The sequence below is a fragment of the Corvus hawaiiensis genome, chromosome 6 (assembly GCF_020740725.1).
Source record: "Corvus hawaiiensis isolate bCorHaw1 chromosome 6, bCorHaw1.pri.cur, whole genome shotgun sequence".
Taxonomy (NCBI): domain Eukaryota; kingdom Metazoa; phylum Chordata; class Aves; order Passeriformes; family Corvidae; genus Corvus; species Corvus hawaiiensis.
In genome coordinates this window covers 6,946,294-6,965,894 of record NC_063218.1, presented here as the reverse complement: position 1 = coordinate 6,965,894, position 19,601 = coordinate 6,946,294, and the positions used below count along the sequence as shown (strand labels likewise).

Here is a 19,601-nt window from a genome sequence, read left to right as displayed (position 1 = left end):
TAATCAAATGTTGTACCTGTTAGTTTATGAAACTTAATACTAAGTGTTTAAATGTACAGCTGCTCACAGTAATAAACATAGCTATGTACTACCAAGATACATTAGAGTATCACAAAATCTACATGTAAAAATGATTTCTATAAAGCCACAACACGCCATGACTCAGCCACCCACCCTTTCTGAGAGGACTGTCCTTTCCCAGCACGAGCCAGCAGTGCTGTGTAAGTGTCTGCCACCATTTGTTGAACCTTTTCTAGCTTTTTTTCACAGTCTGCAGTGAGTGCCTGTGTCCCTAGGACAGTTTCTTCTGATAGTCTTCCCAATGTTTTAAGGTCTTCCAAAGACTTGTTAAGTTCCTTCATGCTGCCTTTGTGGGAAAAAAAGGCCTAAACAAAGAAAAACAAGATAATAAACTCATGTTAAGTCATGAGGATATGCAATTCTTCTCATATTTTCTTTTTATACTTCCATTATCTTCTTGGATGAGTGCTCTTAAAAGTCTAAGCTGTCAGACCAAGAAACACACACTTATTTTCTCTTGGTTCTTTCTCAAATTGAGCCAAAAGTAAATGAGGATTTCTGGCAACGTGCTCCCCAGCTATATTCACAAGACTACACTGACTCTTGCTTGATTTTGAAATTCATTATGTTACTACAATTTTTAATTTTGGTCCCAAGTCTTCTTCACCCTGACATCAGATGGACATGTCCTACTGACTACAGGTAAAGTGGAATATTTTTAAAATATCAATTATTATACTTTCTAGGGTGAAATCAAGATATACCAAAAACCTGGGAAAAAATGGAAAAAGGATACCATCTACTTAACAAGGGGTTAATTCTAAGAGTCTGCAAGAACACTAATATCTGCAGTCAAAAAAGGGTAAAGAAATAACTTTGGCAGACTCTTTGTTCTGTGTTTACATAACACAGAGCACAAGGGCCCTGTTCCACAGGCACAGGCTCCACAATGTGCCTAAAAAGGAGGAAGAAGGACAGCAAAGCATTCACAGAGGCAGAAAAGGAGTCTGTCAGGTACCTCATGCTCCTTGATGAGCCCTTTGGTTTTATCCATACTTAGGAGTTTCTTCTCTTTGCCTAACTGCTTATTGATTTTTTTTAAAGTTGCATTGAATTTCTTTTTTTCCCTTTCTACTATGAGCTGGACACAGGATACAATTTCCTGACGAACTGCCTGCAAAATACAAAACACATTGTTCCTGTGAGATGGTGAGCCAGGATTACACAGCAAGTAGAGACCTCAGAACATACTGTGACAAGAAAAAAAATGGTCTTCAAAGATGCCAGGCCTAATGAGACCAGACAGTGGATTCTCATTCCTGCATTATCTCACCTCCCATCTCCTACGAACATCATCTTCCACCACCAGTTTCTCGTGATCAGATGAGATATTTTTCAGCTGTTCAGCTGCTTTCAAAAATTTGTCAAGAACTTTATTGTCCAGAGCACTAAAAGCTTCCTGAGAAAAAAAAAAAAAAAAAAAAGACACCATAATGAAAACCAAACAGAACTGAATATAACTTATTTACCTAAAAACATGACATCAGTAGCATGTAAACCTGTGCATAAATCAATGTATTCATTGCACATACAGGCTGCATGGCCCTTGTGTGGGTGGCTACAAGGGCATTCTCCATCCCTGCTTATCTGCAAAAGGCTGCAGTATCAGCGAATGCTTTATGGAGAAAAGCAGGTGCTGCTCTTCTAACAACTTTTAGTGAAAAATTTGATACCAAAGATGAAAGATTAAGGTCGCTGAACTCTGCCTCTTCCCTAGGGAATACCCGGGGCCGTGTCCCATGGCTGTCAGCAGCTGGGTGAAAGGTCTCCATCAGCACCATGGGAACCTCCAAGGATGGCCTGGAATGAGGCTCTGTGCCCCTCCTGGCACGTGGTCACCCAGTTCTCTCTCTGCCAGCTCTGCCAGACGAGGCAACACAGACTTTTTGGGCACTTCCAGTTTCCATGCCCCTTTAAGAGATCCATATTTTGAGACAGGACCTGGATTTACCAGCTACCCTCCAGGAAAAAGAGGAGACTCAGTACTTATAATAACCTGCCCAAGAATTCAGGCATGTGACTCCTGATGAGAAGCTTAATTATTGATCAGGAAAAAAAAAAAAAGGCTGTAGTTCTGAAAATGATGAGTTCTGATGGAGTGATGGAGTAATTTTAGCACAGGGCACTGAATAAACTGCCATACAGATTTATGTTCCTTCATTCAAGTTGTCTGCCAAGTTACTACAGTGCTAAATCAGAAAACTGAGAAAAGCATTAATAGCTACCCACAAAAAAAAAAAAAAAAAAAAAAGGTCAGTATTTTTCTTACTTCAGACTTCCAGAGACCACACAGACCTTAGAAGTACTCAAACTGAGCTGGTACAGAAAACCTACCCACCTCATATCTTGAAATACATTCTTCAGGACTTAATTTTTGACTGACAAGTTGCACAGCCTTTGAAATGGAGGCCTCAAGTTCTTTCTGTGATTCTTCAAAATTGAGCAAAGCCTCCTTCTCTGAGGGTCTTTTCTCAGATTTGGACAAGATGTTGTTCAGGTCACCCATGACAGCCTTGGAAAAAACAGACTTCTTCAGAACATGCCTGAGTATCAGTAATTACATTAAGTTATTGCTTCACAATATCACTCAAGTTTTTCAAGTTGAGATACTGATCTTGGAAATGTTCTAGATTTTGCCCTGACAAGAGTCTTGGAGACTGATTCCAATAGTATAGAACCTTTTCTATTTTACATGACTGACAAGGAGTCCCCCTTACCCCATAATGCTAAAATTAGAGATATCTCTGTGTGTATAAAGGAGTACCTCTACTTTGTCTCTGGCTTCTTTAATTCGTGCCTCCAGCCCAGTGGTGTGAGAACGCTGCTGAAACACCTGACTTGAAACATTCTGCATCAGGGATTGCAATAACTCTTCTGCTGCCACAATGTGGTCTTGGCACAAGGATCCTCTTGCAGCCAAACTCTGGTTGAACAAAAAGCATTAGAAGCTTTTACAAGTGTTTATTTGTCTTTTTGTTTAAACAAACTGAGTGAAAAAGCCAGCCTTGATCATGGATGGTCAATAATTGGCAAAGGAAAGCCTTATATTCCAGTTATGGTTAGTGTATGGCACTGTAAAATCTCTGTGTGGAGAGAAAGAAATTTGCTGCCATCCACAGGGGATTCTGTTTGCTGAAGCAATTTCTTTCTGTCAGTGCAATACCTCCTGTGTCTTTGCCACAGAGCCAATTAGATGTGTTTTTTAAATATGCTCTCCCATCCAAACAGCTTCTCAAATGAAACCACACATTTGGATATGCATCAGCTGATCATGAAGTCATCCAAAAGCAAGCATATACCAAGGCTCAGATTTTCTTGTGGTATTCAGCACTGCAAGGCAGGAAGCAGCTGGGTGTTTTGCATGCAGGAGTAGCGTGCCATGTTTGAATATTTATCATGAAAAGTCGTTATTAGAGCTGTTTTGATCTATGAATATTCAACACGTTTCTCCTGTTTGAAGTTGTCAATTAGCATTCTCCTAATTATAATCAGAGCTTTATTCTGATCTCGACCTACTGTACTGCAGGTAACGAGCGACCTGATCTCTCCTGCCCCCAGACATGGAGATACAATGCCAGCCACATTTTTGGAGGCTGTATTTCAGGGTGTCCTTTGTTACTTCATGTTTTTTTAACAAACTGGAGTCACACTGCAAAATGAGGCTTGTTTTATAAACATATGCCCATGATTACAAAAAGATGAACAGATCCTTTTCGTCTCTCACACTCCCAAATCTGTCAGCTAAACACAGTGCAAGAAGGCACAAAGCAACGGGAAACTAACACTGATTCAGGTGCAGTCATTGTAGGTAGATTAAATGAAATAAAGAGTATTTCTGTTTAATTACAGCAGTTACATAAAGGAGCTTCAATGAAACCTCCTTCTGGTGGTCATCTCCGCACTGTTGGGTTATACAGGCCCTGTTGCAGAAATAGTAAAGGCAACATAAGACAGTGCTTCAGCTTCTTCACTGGAAACCCTGGCATCTTTGCTCAGTCTCACCTTCACTGGCAGGTGAAGAAAATAAATCAGACTTTGTACTGAAGCTGCTGAGCTATATAAGTACTTCTTCACCTGCCATCTGGTGGGAGCTGGGGGTAATCCCAGGCAGAGAGAGATGGGAAACAACAGAGACTACTGGAATTTCTTGTCAGAAATTAATTCACGCTCTTTGTGAATATTTAGAGCAACTGCCTCTAAGCTGAGATTCCCCACATTACCCCACGTGCTGCTGAAAATATTTAGAGTATCCCAGCTTTTGATAGGTAAGCTTTGAATACAGCCAAACCTCCTCCCTGCACTGGAGGGTAGATAATAAAAGTACTGCCTGACCAGGGGAACTTCTCAATTTGACAGCTTGCAGAGCTCTAGACTGCTTCCAAGTGCTGTGCTGGCCAGGAGTAATTAATATCACCTGAGAACAAGCTGCTGATCAGTGGCACCAACAGCACTTCATTGGCACCTGCTTGTCATCTGGACACACCAATGGTGGAAGATTCACTCACAGCTCATCTGGAAGCAATCCTGAGGAATAACATCAAGGCACAAGCACTATCTTGACTTTTTACCAGTGTTACAGCACAAAATCCACGTGAAGTTCTGTTTCACTGATGGTGGCTCATTTTACCGCAGCCATAAATCCGTGCTGCAAGATGAGAATCTGAGGAACAAGTATTTTAAGCAGCATTTTCACCTGCAAATGCTCCTCCATCTCAGGTTCCACAGGCCCCTCGTGACTGATCTTGCTACGCAGACGTCCCATCTCTGCTGCCCAGCTGTCCACCCCTCCAAGGAGCTCTTCAATTTTCTCCAGACTCCCTGGAAGCTCCGTGGTCTTTTCAGCAGCATTTGTGCTCTCTTCTCCAAGCTATAAACAAAGAGCAGGGTAAGATGTTCATTCCCATCATCTCCCCCCTGCCCTCCTCCAACACAGTCACCACTTGGGTCACTTTCCAGCTTTAGCACCCAACAGAGATCAAAGGAGAAATAAATCCCAAACATATTGGTAAATAAGCCACGTGAGGCTCATTTCCTCAGCCCTGAGCGGAGTGGGACAGCACAACCTGTCCCCTTGTCCTTTCCTCTATAAGCAGCCACTCTGGAGAAAAACTCCTGGGCTGCAGCATCCCCCAGCCCACACCAGGGAATTGTCCAAGAGAACAGCACCTGGTGCCAGTCAAATCACAATCAGGAAGTGTGCTGAGAGTTTAATGGTACTGGCAGGCACAGGCCAGAGATCAAGCATTTGGTCTTGCCTTTTATATAAAAGATAAATATAATCATATGATAGTCATAATGTCCAAAGCAATGACAGAAAAATAACTCAGGAAGTCCTTAAGACCTTAGAAAGGCTTCTTGCACCTTACATCTGATTCCTCAATGTTTTTCCTTAAAGCATCTCTTATTAAGGGTTTTTCTAGCAAATTCTGGATTTCCCTCACCCTTTGATTGCTTCCTTTGATTTTATTGCATTCTCACTAAGCTCATCTCCTACAAAAATGTAGTAGTAATTCTTTGCCACCATTTACTGTCAGAGCAGTACCTTTAATAAATGTCAATGAAAGGCTCAACTCAGAAAATTAAGAGCTCTAATATTCCCAGGCAGAGTGAAAATGTCATTCTTGCGAAAGCATTCCAGGAAATGTAATATGTATGACATTAGGCAGGTTGTATAGGGATTTACAGCAGCCCAAAAACCTGTCAAGTGAGCTGGTAAAAAGTTGCACAACCTTAGAAATATCTATGCAGCAATAATTACTTTCTACTAGCTGAGGCACAGATTGTAAAATTTAGCACAGGCTAAATTGATTACTTCCACCTCTAGCAATGAATGAAGAGCTTTATTCTGCAATAAGATTTCCTTTTATAAGTGTTTTTGAGATTTCAATTTAAAAATTGAACCTTTTCCATCCTGTTATAATGAGAATTTAACTGAGTCACAAAGATTAAATAATTGGATGCTGCTGTGTACTCTCTGTGCCTCAAGCTTTAAAAGTGGCAACCTTGAATTGACTGAAAGATGGATCAATCTCTGATTAGCAAGCTGATAAATCTAGAAAATATGGCTTTGAAGTTTGCATGGCAAAGAGTAATACAAACTTGTAACTCACAAAGTGTGCCTTCTTGATGAACTTTGCCCATCTCCTGTTCAGTTTCTTCAGCTCCTTGGCAATATTTGATCCAACTTGCTCTTTGCTGACTTCGATAAGATGGTTTCCTGCTTCATTTAAGGAACCGTGAATCGAATTCCTCTTTCCCAGGACCTCAGCAGGGATCTAGACAGAGGCATTGAAATCATTTAAAGCAGAACCCTGTCAAAAGTTTGTTTCCAAAATGAAAAACAGAAAAGCAACAACAGCAGCCCCTGTGAAATTTAATGCTTCCCTTTCAGGAGGCTTCCAAGTATCTCTGCTTGTCAAACAAAGAGAAATCCAGCCACGTACCTCTTTCGGATCCTCATTCCTGTTTTCTTCCAGCCACGTCTTTAATAAGTGGATGTTTTCTGTGTAATTACTCCAGGAGGACAGGACTTTCTGTAGGGTGGTATTTACATTGGAAATATACTCTTTGCACGTGGAAATCTTTGACTCCACTGCCTTCAAAAGCTTGCTGATTTCTTGAGGATCTCCAGCTAGGACATGGAATAGGGATTATTGTTATACATTTGGAAACAGAGAGGTTAATTAAATAGAAGCACTGTTTACATGGAACAGCAGATGGAATTAAAACTGGTGGCAGCACATCAGTTCAAAATAGAGCTCTTCATATCAATTTATGTGCATGAGCTTACCCAAGTCAGCACCACTTATGTTTTTCAAGTCTTCACAGATGTGAGTAGCAGTGTCCAGTTGTGTTTCAAGTTTCTTTTCTTCTATGAAATTCTGCCCAAAGTGAAAAGTAATTGATATGGGTAACACGGAATGACATAAAACTGGGTAAGAAATACACCTTGGGACACATTCTTTTTTTTTGTTCTTTTAATATGAGCCTACAACCTAGAGGTTAAATGTAAACTGAGCAAAGCCCACCCAGCAACTCAGCTGCACCCTTTAGTCTGAAAGAGACCTGTTCTTTTATTCTGCTTGTGCAGAGTGTAAAGTAAATAGAAATGTGAATACCTGAATGCCACTGCCTGAGCCACAGCCCTGCATGAGTCAGGGCTGCTTGTTTCAAAAAGTTACAGCCTTAGGGCAATACTGAGAAATGTCATCCACAACAAGTCAGGCAGAATTTAGTCACACTCAAAAAAGTGATGAAAGCAAAAGTTGGGTTTCCCTGCATGCATGGAAATATTGATTGCCTCGTTTCTGACACAGATCAAGATTCAACTGGGGATGGAGAGGATGAAAGAGGAAGAAATGGGAGCAGAGGAGGAGACCTGTGTGTGCACAGTGAATGAGGGGCGATCCTCAGTCTCTCTCTGTCTGAGCTGATCTCACTCCAGCACTCCCCACTCCTACAAATGTCCAATCCAGCGGGCTACAAAACAACCTCCCCTGCGACTGTGACAAACCTGGGCCACCACATCACCACTCAGCCAGGACTTCACATCATGGGACCAGAAGGAAAGCCAGCAACAAGCCCTAAACTCCCTGGGAAAGCTCTATATTCTATCAGCTTGAGCAAGACCATGAACCACAACTGTAGACATAACATGATAATAAGTAGTTATGAAACCAACTGAACCAACAAACTCAGCACAGATTAACTCTGCACCACCATCTCACCACAGGGTGAGGCTGATACTGCTCAGGGAAACTACTATTTTATACAACCTGGTGTTGCCTCCTTCCACAGTTCTGAGCCTGGTGAAATTCCCACTGATTTAATTACAGATTTGCCAGTCTGAGAATCCTCTGAGAAAGTTCACTAAGGTGGAATTCACAAGGAATCCCATTAACTGGAGATGGGGAAAATCTGAAGGCATCAGCATTTTCACCTCTGCCTGTATTCCTGATGCAGTATCCTTTTGTCAGTATTTGGGGTTGGGCAACCCATCCCCTCTTAAAAGCCTTCATGTGGCATTAGTTTCATAACTTGAGTCCAGAAACTGAGCTAAGCATAAAATGTAATAGAACAAGACAATCTTTATTCACCACGAAGAATAAGGAGGTAAAGAAGCTGGGAAAAGAAGAGGCAGAAGTGTGAATAATGGTTGGTTTTGAAGAAAGCAACTACTGAACTACCCCAGAGAGGGTTCTGTGGATTGGAGCTAGGAATGCAATACTACAGATGGCATATAAATAGTCTAGAAAGAAAGAAATCTTCACAGTAAAGACTAAAAAAGGGCAGAGAGAAAATCAGTCATGGCTTGTGTTACTTCTCCACACTGAAGAAAGAACACTCATTCATAGCAAAATGGAAGATGTTGGGGCAAGGAAAGCTTTAAGGGAAATGTACCTGCCCTTCTTTGAATAAATTCCAGATTTCACCAGGCCACCATGCTTCTACCAACTATAAGATCATCAGATGACAGAGACATAAGATTGAATCAAAGAGAGCTGGGAAAGAATTACCGTCAGGATGGGATTCTTGTATCTGAAACTTACATTCCAATTTTCCAGCAGTGATTCCACGGACTCTTTTGCCCCATATTTCAGGTCCCAGATATTTAGCTTTAACTTCACCTCATTGGCAATGGCTGAGCACAGTCCATAGTGGTATTCAAGAAAAGTGCTGGGGTTTGTGGAACGAATATTGTTGAATCTGCAAAGAGAAAACAGTTCCAGAAGTTTATTCAAAACCATTGGATATACCAGGCATTAATGTATAAGGATTTTATCCTAAAAAATCAGACTTACATGTATGTAAACATTTTTTTATGACAGAAATTAATTTCTAAGAGAGCAACAGCTCATTTTTATAAAGCAGCAACAATTGAGCAGTCAATGTTGTCTGCTCAATGCATGAAAAACCTTAAATGTCAAAAAAAGGGGCCTCTGCCATCTGTATGTCAAAGCATCTCAAGTTATGGATACAGATTCACTGGTCATTTTTGAAAATATCCTCCAACAGATATTTGGGGTAGTACAAGCTATAGGCCACAGTGATTTTTAAAGGTGGAAATTAAAATTTAGAGAATCCCCACCACCAGGGAAATTTTTACGTTCAAAATATTCAAGTTTCCTATCCCTAGTGGTTGTTCCCTATCCCCACTAGTAAAGGGCATCTGAAAAGGTGCTGTTAATGAGCTCCACTCTGTACACATAATTAAACATTCATTGGACCAATGAGAGATCCCTGCCTGCTCCACTTGACAGTCAGCCTGTGCTTAGGACAAAAATGCTCTTTTTCTGCAAGGCATGGATAAACTATGTGCTTTGCTCAGAACAGCAGAGCAAGAATACAGCATGAAGTAGAGGGAATTTCAGCATCACAACCTTCTTTTCATTTCCTCTAATTTTTCAGGCAAGACTAGTGGCATATTCTTCTCATCTTCATTCTTGAATGACTGAAGGGTGTCCAAGTGAGAATCAAAACAATCCATCAAGCCCTGGGGAGAACAAGACAAAGTAAGCCATTCATTTTGATCTGGAGTACTTCATCTGGCAATCTCCAAGTCACCTGCCATTAGGGGAAGAGCTATTAAGAACTAGTCAGCACAAGACAATCTTCCAGTGTCTTTACTCATAAAAGTGCAATAGAAGTATTCACTTGATCACCTTCTAAAGTGTGTATTTAGTGCAGTACTACCTGATTTCTCTTATCACTGTGCATCTACTTAAATATAAGGAACATGACTCTACACTACTCCTGCTACCAGTTTTTTCTGCACTTTCATTATCATCTTTAGGAGAAAAAAGCATTATTGTAACAGCTTCAGGATATAAAGCTGTTCTTTACTATCCCTTAGCAAAGACTGACAACAAAACCTGTTGAATAAATCTATTATGCCACCTGCTCCATAGTTCATTTGACTGCTCAATAAATTTGTGTCAAACACCACACTGACAGCATCTCAAATTAACCATCTGATGACCAGTGTCCCATGATTGGGGAATATTTACAGGCATGTGTCTCAGCATCAAATTCCCTACCTAGAAATAAAACACAAAATGTATTGCACAGAAGATAAGCCTATTTCTCAGTGGCATATAAAAAATATGCCAGAAGTTCATTTCTGTGTTATAAAATCTGCCACAAAGCATGTTAACTGAAATGGCTAAATCCTGGGACAGCCCTCAACCACAAAAATGGTGCACAGATTTTCACATTTCATTCTTAACATTGTATCAGCCAGACCGATATGAGCACTGGTGGGTAATTTCCTAGGTCTTAAGTAAAATTTGCATTATAAGGTACCACCTTGGCAATATGATCCCCACACAAGAGGTACTAAAAGGGGAAAAGATTCTCATCAGAATGTCTTCCCATGAAGAAATGTGGATTTGGCAGAAATTAAGCATTAATGGGTTTCTTCTTCTGAAGGAATGCGGTGATTTTATCTACATGTTCAATGGGAAAAAAGAAATCCCTTAAGAAATTACATCAGTCTCTCTATCTTACTCTTAAAAATGCTTTAAGTACTTAGGTTGCACAACAAAAATTTTAGATCAAATGGCTAAAGACTGACAGAGCTGTTACCAGTTAAAAAGTCATCTCTCATATCAGGAACTGACTAGAAGCAGTACAAAAGAGTGGCGTTATCAAGACACTTTCAAGAACCCCCACTGCCCATTCCTTCAAATTTTCTTTAAGGACAATGTCACAAAACCAGAAAACTTGTTTATAAAAAGCCCAAGTATGGCGTTTAATGTCCAACCAGGCCTCAATACATCTACTCTTTCAGAACTTTCAAACTCAAAATGATGTTTAAACTATTATCTGTGCAAATATTTGAAGATCAGAATAAATAACTTGCATGGTACCAAGGTATCAAAATGTCTATCCTCGCCTTGAATGCAACTGCAGAGTAATTCAGCAAGTATTTAACTTTAAACACACAAACTTCTTGAACTATTTAACTTTAAACACACAAACTTCTTAAACTCCCTGGAATGTAACCTTGAGCTCAAGTGCTTTCCTGAATAGGTATGCATTAAGCACAGATTTAAAGATAAAGATGCAATTATCCTGTGTTATTACTTAACAAACAAACAAGTTGCAAGAACCACATAAAAAAGAACAGCATCATTTACTCATTCAGGCAGTACTCAAATTTAATCTCACCCCAGTGAAGTCTGAAACCTGCCTTATAGACCCATGCAGTTATTTAATTAAACTCATAATTCTTCAAAGGTATGTTCAGAAGAGCTTTTCATCTTCAGAAGACAAACATAGGCACACCACTTCCCAAAATGTCAATCAGTAACTTCTTAACAAGTGCTTTGCTGGGTCAAACTGAAGCAGGATTTCCTTTGTGATCAGCATACCTTAAATATTACAATTATTTCTCTGAAGACAGATATTGCTTTGAACGGGTCCTGCAAATCAGGCAAATCTTCCACCTGCAGACATTCCACCTCCTGGAGCCAAGCCTCAATGCTATCCAGAGGGGAGGGCAACAGCTGGTCCAGCCTCACTTTCCACTCATTAATCTTTAAAAGGAAAACAAGTGGATTAAATCTCTCACTATTATTTTCTTCCCCATCCCCAAGATGCTGCCTAAGCTGGTGCTCAAGACATCCCAGGAACCCACTCCCTCATGCCTGTCACTGTTCAAAAAAAAGAGCTTCCAGTGAAGTCAGCTGCAAATCAGCCCTGTTTACCTCAAAACCAGGTTTGCTACCCACCTGTAACCTCTGCAACACCACAGAGAATCTGGCATTACTACCCTTTGCTGGTGACCATCCCAAGGTCCAGCATCAGGGAAATTTATAGTGAATTAAGTGCAAAAATAGGGGGGAAATGGAGATGAATAGCTATCTGTCATGGGGCTGACAGGGGAACATCTCTTCCAAAAAGAGCAATTCCCAGCATGGCCCTACACATCCCCGTTTGAGCCAACACAGCCAACCTCACTGCAAAGCTCTGACCAACCAGACCTCACTAGATCAGTATCTGTGCCACAGAAGAGAATATAGTAACACACTTTTCCCAGTTGCATCACTGTCTGAGCCATAATTATGTCCCAAAATAAACTTTTAAGCATAAATAGGCCAAAAACTTTGATTGGAAGAATGCTCCAAGACAACCAGATGCAGGGCATTTTCCAGGGATGTTTCAGTCTTGAGGTTCAGGAGGCAGAAGGATAATACACAATCACCTTCTGCCTCCTCTTGGGCACTGAATGCCACTCAGACTGGACTTCAGGTTCAGGGCCAAACCTCTTTTATCATTCCCAATAAAGCATCATCTCCCCACTTTTCCCAGTGTGAGTTCCTGGGGTAGACCTAGGCTTCTTCATCCAACATGGTCATGCTGGTAATGGGGTGAGTGAGAAATGCCTCTCACCTGAGAGATCACTTTATCCCACTCTTCCCTCATCTGCTGCTGGCCTTCACTCAGCTCAGCTTCACCTCTTTTTGATGACAACACAGGCAGAAAGGGGGTTTTCTCTTGGTTAAATGTTTCCATAAATGACATCATTTCCTAGGGATAAAATAGAAGAGTAATTCACAGAAGACGTCAGACAGGAGCTCACAGAGCCAAGTCCTGCCTTTGAACACACTGGGATGAGTTCCATAAACTTCAAAGGGTGTGATGCATGCAAAGGCAAGATAGCAAGAGGCATTCTTGTCTTCAGGCAGTATTTGGGTCTGAAATTATAGGTGCCATTCCCTAAGTCTGTATTTAACATAATGTCAGTGCAGTCAGAACACAGTTCTCCCCTCCCAGCAAGAGAAAGGGAAAATTCCTCCTCTCACAGTTCCCCATGGGCCATTTTATCACAAACTCTGGCTGCAACATAAGCCAAAGGAAATGTTACTTCAGCACAACCTATAGCCAGCAATTCAACTATTCCTTTACAACATCAGCTGGGTAAAACCTACTGTTGTAATTAGCACAGAAATAGCAAAGGTAACTCTGTGAAGGGCCTATGTGCTTGAATCTTGTCCAACTCTTCAACATCAATTAAGACATTACTCGACTCTTTCCAAAAACTCTGCTCAAAAACGAAATAGCCTCTTTTTCGTAACAGAAAGAATTTTATCCTACCTTTCCTTCAATCATATGAGGGCATTTAACAACTTCATTGTCAGATTCCCAACTTTTGTTTAAAAGCTTACTTAACACTTCACTTCAGGCAATGAAGATCAAAAATATTCACAGAAGCAGATTCTTTTCACAGATGCAGTTAAATATAAAATGCAACTTACTTTGTACTTCTGGTAATATGTTTCATTCTCTGTTTCCATCAGCAGCTTTGCTAACTTCTTCTCCTGTGCAGCCAACCAGCCCATGGCCTCTCTTACTTTTTCCTGGTAATCAGAGCAGAAAATTTCATTTTTCCATTTCACATTGTGCCATAAAATAACACTCACTGAGCATATGATGAAGTCCATTCAAAGCTATTGAAAAACAAGTAATTCCTGGGGACCCTGATGAATTTTGAGTCAGGCACTATTACATAGCAGGGACAAAGTTTTAAATCGGGCACCTGGATATATGAAGGTATCAAGAGAAGACCTGACTGCAGTTCTTCTGAAGGGAGAGTATCAGTATGGAGGTATGTGAATAACCAATTAAACTCTCATAAGAGAGCATAGAGAAGGTCAGTGTTATCTGTGAGTGGTAACTTCTGTCCACTTTAAACGTCAGCTACTACACTTAAAGCTGGTTGTTCTGGGCATTTGCAAATCTGTCTGCCTCTTCTTTCATATTTACACAGACTTCAGAGAACACATGAAGACCACCAAGCTTGAAAATGTCCTCTGTAATAGTTAAATGAAAAACAAAACAACCCGAACAGCAACTCCACCTGTATGATCAATCAAAAACCTGTAACATGGAGTTTTTTCTACCACACAGGAGCGACAGAAAGTTCAAGCCAATTCAGTCTTGTCAGCAGCAGAATCAGAGGATCTACTACATGTTACTGACTCAGATGTAAACTGGGCAAAGCAAGCACATTCATTTGAAAATGCCTCAGTGATAACATGTCATACCTGCATGTCTTCTTCAGACTCAGGCAAATTCTTGGAGTATTGCAAAAACTGAGCCACGTAAGTCATGATTGATTTTTCATCCGGATTCACAATGTCAACATCTACGAGAGCCAATACACCATTTACATAATTATGCAGCCTTCTAGGCCTGATCACATAATTACACACTATGCTGCAGTTATTAAAACACATTACCATAAACATGTTTATTTTGCAACAGCTCGCTTAACATGCCATTGACAGAAATTAATATGTAATGAGCATTTTTTTCCTTGGGAATATTTTAATAGAACGTGATTAACTAATGAAAAAGTTTCTCCCATGAACAGGAAGGTTTCATATCCTTTCTTCTGCATATTGCTCCTGCAATTGCTGCCAATTCAAAAATTCTACAGTCCCTAAGTACAGCTGATGTTATAAAATAAAGAACCTCAGGTCTGAGCATCACAGCAAACATCAGTGTTCCATTTCAAACTTAAGCACAGTCTTAGGGATGATCTTAATCTCACTCCTAATAACCAAGATTTTTAAAAAGCTGATCATTTACCTTCAGGCTCCAGAAGCCGTGGGATATTCAGCTCCAGTTCTGCAATTCTGAAAGCCTCTTTCAGGTTTTCTTTATTGCTTCTGGCTTTTGCCTTCTCCAGGTCAACCAGACCTGGCCTCAAGGTTTGGATAATGGCTAAAAAAGCCAGTCCACTTCGCCAGCTGGACTTGAAATCAGTGACACTGACAGAGCCATGCCTATCCCAGAAATGAGTGGAAACAAAATGTTAGGCCATCTAAAGGAACAGGCTGTAAGCACAAATTTAGAAACAGAATATAAATTCAGTAAAATGGAGTATGAACCAAATCCAAAAGAACCTTGCCTGTGAACATCTGCACAAGTCAGAGAACAACACAGCCAGTACTACCAATCACTACAATTACATATTTTTACACTATTTTTACAACATGACTCTATTTCTTTTTGTCTTCTACTGCATTCTGAAGATAAAACTTTGCTGATCCAAATCCTTTCTAATATCACCTCTGTGCTCAACATCTATGCATTCTGTAGAGTGGAAAAGCAACAAGAAAAGCACTGCAGAACATGTAATTGTCTGCAAGGACATCAAGAACTGGCATTTTAGAAAATCCAAATCTTGAAAGTGATGTATTAGTGCAGGAGAAAGTATTTCTTTTTCTCTTAATTAGCTTAGTGTCTTTAAATCATCTTTTATTAATGTTCACAGCCTGAAGAGTGCTGGGAGGTGCCCAGTCATGGAGGTCACAGTGACTTCTGGGACAACTTTCCAAAAGCAGCCTTTATGTTATGAGTATGTTACAGCATGGAAAAGATGTGGGGTTTTAGGTGTCCAAATTTCATTACAAAACAGTGGGCCAAGTCTTACAAGATTTGCTCCTTTACCAAAAACTATAGGATTCACCGGCAACAAAATAATTCAACATAACCACAGTGCAGAAATGATACTGCAAACCAGACAGCAATATTGCTGAAAAACAGGCAAAGAAGGAGGAAAATTACATGGACAAAGAGCTGTTTTTGATGTGCCAATTAATCTTCTTGTGATAAAACACAGCTACAAGGCAAACCTCAGTGCCATTCTACTGGCAGAAAGTGTCTGATGTGCTGATGAAGGCCTTTATCTCCCACTAATAACATGGAATATTAGTAGGATTTTATTGGAACATAAAACAACCAAAGAGCTGTGGAGAAAGAGCTGACATTACTGTAAAGCATATTTGAAAGATCCTGGAGTGAAGCAGCAGCCCTCGAAGAAAATGTAAATATCTCTATCTCCTCTAGATTGTGTGCTGTGAACACCCCCACAGAAAGCAGCAGTGCTATCTGTACATCAAGCATTTGAATACATCTTGTTAGAATTAGGGACTAGGATCACCAGGATCAGGATCCTTCTTGGGGATCACACAGTGTTTTGACAGAAAAGTATGAGTTCTGGGAATCACAGAAATCCTACATTTTCCATTAAAAAAAAAAAATTAAGAAAATCCTTGAAACTTTGTTAATCAGTGCCAGCCATGAGGATTAAAACACGCAAATCATGTAAACATTCCACTATGCTTATCACACAGGAGCCCCTAAAAAAGAAAAGCCAAACAGCTCAGATTACACTGTTGTACTTAATTAGTAAGATGAACTTCGCTTTATCATATTTAAAGGGCTCACGTCAAAACATTTAGGGCTGATTGATGCTAAAAGTACTGGTAACCACAAGTGAAATTTAAAGGATTTTCTGCTAAGCTTTCACGAAGTAATGTTAAAAAACAGGGGAAAATACCACCACATTTAGAGGAAAGCAGTAATACAAAGTGTAGCATGCTAATTGTAAGTCTTGGATGGAACTTACAGCGAACATTGTTCTTTTGCCCACAGCAAAAGAGCCTTTGTAGCAGACATCTTCCACCGTTCCTTAATTTTAGCACTTTTTTTAGCTGATCTGCTTGCCTTTGGAGAGGAGTCAACAGCACTTGAACAATCCAGTGAAGGCTGATTGTAAGTACAGGCAAGTGTCCTGGCCAGTTCTTCAATCTATCAGAGGAGATGGGAGACTTATTGAGGCTTCAGTGAAAGATTACCAAGGCATCAGCGGCAGAACACCACAGAGAATTAGACAGGACTCAATCACAGCTGTAACAGTAGCTTTCCTGTCCCCCCCATATCAAATCAAGTTTTTTTATCTGCACAATCTGAACTATTTCATGCTGAATTCCCATCTTTAGGCAATTTTTTGGCAGGATATATTTACCCAAAGACCTCTGTGTTGCACTGTGGGTACCAGCAATGACATCAAGGGACCTTCTGATTCAATTTCTACTCTAACCAGTGACAGTAGCCCACGGCAGCTCTGTTTTCTGCTGTTAAGAGTGCCCCATAAGGCATGCTCAGAGTTTGCCTGCTCACTCAGGGTGCAGGAAAACCTACTTGATAGGCCTCAGAGATCTCCACTGGGTTAGAGATGCTCGGTTTAGGTACAAAGGTAAGTGCACAGGCCTTGTGCAGCACAAGAGTCTTTGGCATCAAAGTACCTCTACCATGAAAAACACGGGCTCGATGCTGTTGGAAAACTTTGCTTCTTAGTGCTCTCCTGAGCCCCAGCCACCAGTTCATCCCAGTATACCGATGTAAATTCACTGCTGGGCTCTCCCTAGAAGCCAGTTTGGCTCCAGCATCCTCTGCAGCCCTACAACATGATTACATCGAGGCCCTGTGCTTTCACACCTCCCCATAACCTCATGCCACACAAGATGCACACTCTTATTGTATAAAAAACATGACTATGACACCTTCGTGTTATTTCAGGCACTGGTACTGAAAAAAAAAATACAAGAACTGAACATTGTAAACACAGTCAACAGGGAGGAGTGGGGCTGCCTCTGAGGGAGATGGATGAGCCACTTCACACTATCTGCTCTTTTTGGAGCATAATCATTACAGACCTTAGACAAGCAAAATTTAGCCTATTTTTTAACTGGTTACTTCAAAAAACAAATCTCAGTATCATTCCTTCCTACCATTTGCAGCTAGATACTGTTCATCACTGCATTGGTGCATCTCCTCCTTGACCTGTCACTTCCACATGTCAGAAAATTATCTTTTGCTTTGCACTAATTCATCTCATTTGGCAATGACATAAGCCAACACATTTTTTGTGCTTTTCCCCTCTACTAAATCTCTCTTACATCGCTGAAATACTTACATGGAAATGAAATATAATGGTCCAGATTAGGCCAAGCACAATGGAAGGTTTTCCTTCGATAATGTCAGCTACATGAATATTTATGAGCTTCAGCTAAGGAGGAAAAAAAAGGGATCATTGTTAACAAAGAAAATGTTCCACCAGCTAAACTGGCTTTAGTTGTGAATTTTGACATTAATACTCACTGATCTGCTCTTTAAAAATGTCAAAGCATTTTCTATATTACTTCTACACTGGAAAGTATTAAATCCTTTTTCCCGTGGCTGCAAAGCAAAAAAAAAAAACCAGGTTATATCTTCAACCATAAGAATTAATTTTATTCTATATTTTGATAAGGGAAGTCCTGCAAAGATTCATAAATTACTTTGGATCAACTTACTTCTATGTGTTTCAGACTCAATGGTATAAAAATAAGTCACTTGAAACTAACTCTGTGACTCCAGAGGGATGATTCATATGGTTGCAGTTAAGCATATCCAGAAATCTTTGCTGGACTTGACAAAGGACTGAGGTAATATTTTTATTACTCTGTCTTACCAGATGTTGACCTGAAAGCACTTCCAACAGATCCAGAAGCAAATGTCCTTGCTGTATGTCTGTATACAGGTCTGAGACAACATAAGGAGGAGTATGCTGCAAGATAAATTTCAATCTTTTGTCATTTTGAATTCAACACACTACAAAACATCACAGATTACTCTGCTGTTAAATAATATTTAGCATCCTTTATTTTTTTTCATTAAGCTGCAATAAAAATCCTGCATCTAAACACCCACATCCTGTTTCTTCGAATCCATTACTTTGTTTGTATCTTATTCCCCTTTGTCCTGCCTCTGTGTTTTATAAGGGTAATTTTAGGCCTCACTTCCAAGCATTCATATTTTTCAAGGAGGTCTGTGGCGAAAGAAAAAAAAATTAAAGAAACGGAAAGCTAAACATGGCAGTTAATTCGTATTTTGAGATCTTAATATTAAGTACAAATTTGAGCATAGAGCTGCATAACTAAACTTCTTTTCCCCCACACAACACAAACTTATGATGAGTTCAGCAGCTTCTGCTCAAGGAGAGAACAAAACAGGATTTTTTTTTTTTTTTTTTTTACCTGAGCAAGTCAGAGCCCCAGCACATGCTGCAGGAGCTGTTTTCTGAATGCTTAAATAGCACCTACACTACTGTATGGTTTGTCTTAATACTTACCAGTCATGCAGGTCATCTCATTAAACTTATGTTCTTGGATTGCATAATAGAATGACACTTACCTAATCACAGTAAAACCAGTTGTAAACTCAGAAACTCATAAAACCCTGAGACATGTGCCTCAATCCACCACAAGTTTTACCACATGAGTAAGGAAGTGTGGTATCTACACACAAACCACCTCATACAAATGTCCTTGGACATGCCCCAATACAGTGCTGCTGTAACTAAACAAATGCTTCTTGGGGCTACTTTTTCCATCCAGTGCCTAAAAAAAAGGTGTATTAATTTGGTTTATTCCTAAAAATTTAATCTCTCAGCAGCATATCTGAATCAGAAAGGCAAAAGGCACGTCTTTGCTAAAGAATGCCCTATTTACCTTTGCCAATATTGAATTTATCCAACTAGTGAAGGTTTTCTTCTGTGTAAACTCTCGCTGGACTAGGAAATAAAAACAAAAAAGAAAACAAAGTTAATGGAAAAAATGATCAGGTTTTATTCCTCTTTCTCAAAAAGACACATGGCATCCACCTCAAACCCAAGGTCTGTTCTT

The 19,601-nt window shown here is 40.1% G+C and overlaps 1 protein-coding gene across 5 annotated transcripts in view; it reads right to left on the bottom strand.

Annotated features, from left to right (window-relative positions):
- SYNE2 (spectrin repeat containing nuclear envelope protein 2) overlaps positions 1-19,601 on the bottom strand; it is a 175,831-nt gene that overhangs the window by 128,960 nt on the left and 27,270 nt on the right. For all 5 annotated transcript variants that reach the window (XM_048305481.1, XM_048305476.1, XM_048305478.1 and 2 more), the window contains exons 3-23: positions 19,428-19,489; positions 18,389-18,484; positions 18,037-18,114; positions 17,852-17,944; positions 16,502-16,683; positions 14,677-14,873; positions 14,130-14,230; positions 13,341-13,442; positions 12,475-12,612; positions 11,454-11,618; positions 9,462-9,574; positions 8,631-8,787; positions 6,872-6,962; positions 6,525-6,712; positions 6,192-6,356; positions 4,775-4,948; positions 2,846-3,004; positions 2,420-2,593; positions 1,355-1,480; positions 1,040-1,195; positions 175-386 (exon numbers count right to left, since the gene is read on the bottom strand). In XM_048305481.1, the coding sequence (XP_048161438.1) occupies positions 175-386; positions 1,040-1,195; positions 1,355-1,480; positions 2,420-2,593; positions 2,846-3,004; positions 4,775-4,948; positions 6,192-6,356; positions 6,525-6,712; positions 6,872-6,962; positions 8,631-8,787; positions 9,462-9,574; positions 11,454-11,618; positions 12,475-12,612; positions 13,341-13,442; positions 14,130-14,230; positions 14,677-14,873; positions 16,502-16,683; positions 17,852-17,944; positions 18,037-18,114; positions 18,389-18,484; positions 19,428-19,489 (2,929 nt within the window). The remainder of the gene's footprint in view (positions 1-174; positions 387-1,039; positions 1,196-1,354; positions 1,481-2,419; positions 2,594-2,845; positions 3,005-4,774; positions 4,949-6,191; positions 6,357-6,524; positions 6,713-6,871; positions 6,963-8,630; positions 8,788-9,461; positions 9,575-11,453; positions 11,619-12,474; positions 12,613-13,340; positions 13,443-14,129; positions 14,231-14,676; positions 14,874-16,501; positions 16,684-17,851; positions 17,945-18,036; positions 18,115-18,388; positions 18,485-19,427; positions 19,490-19,601) is intronic.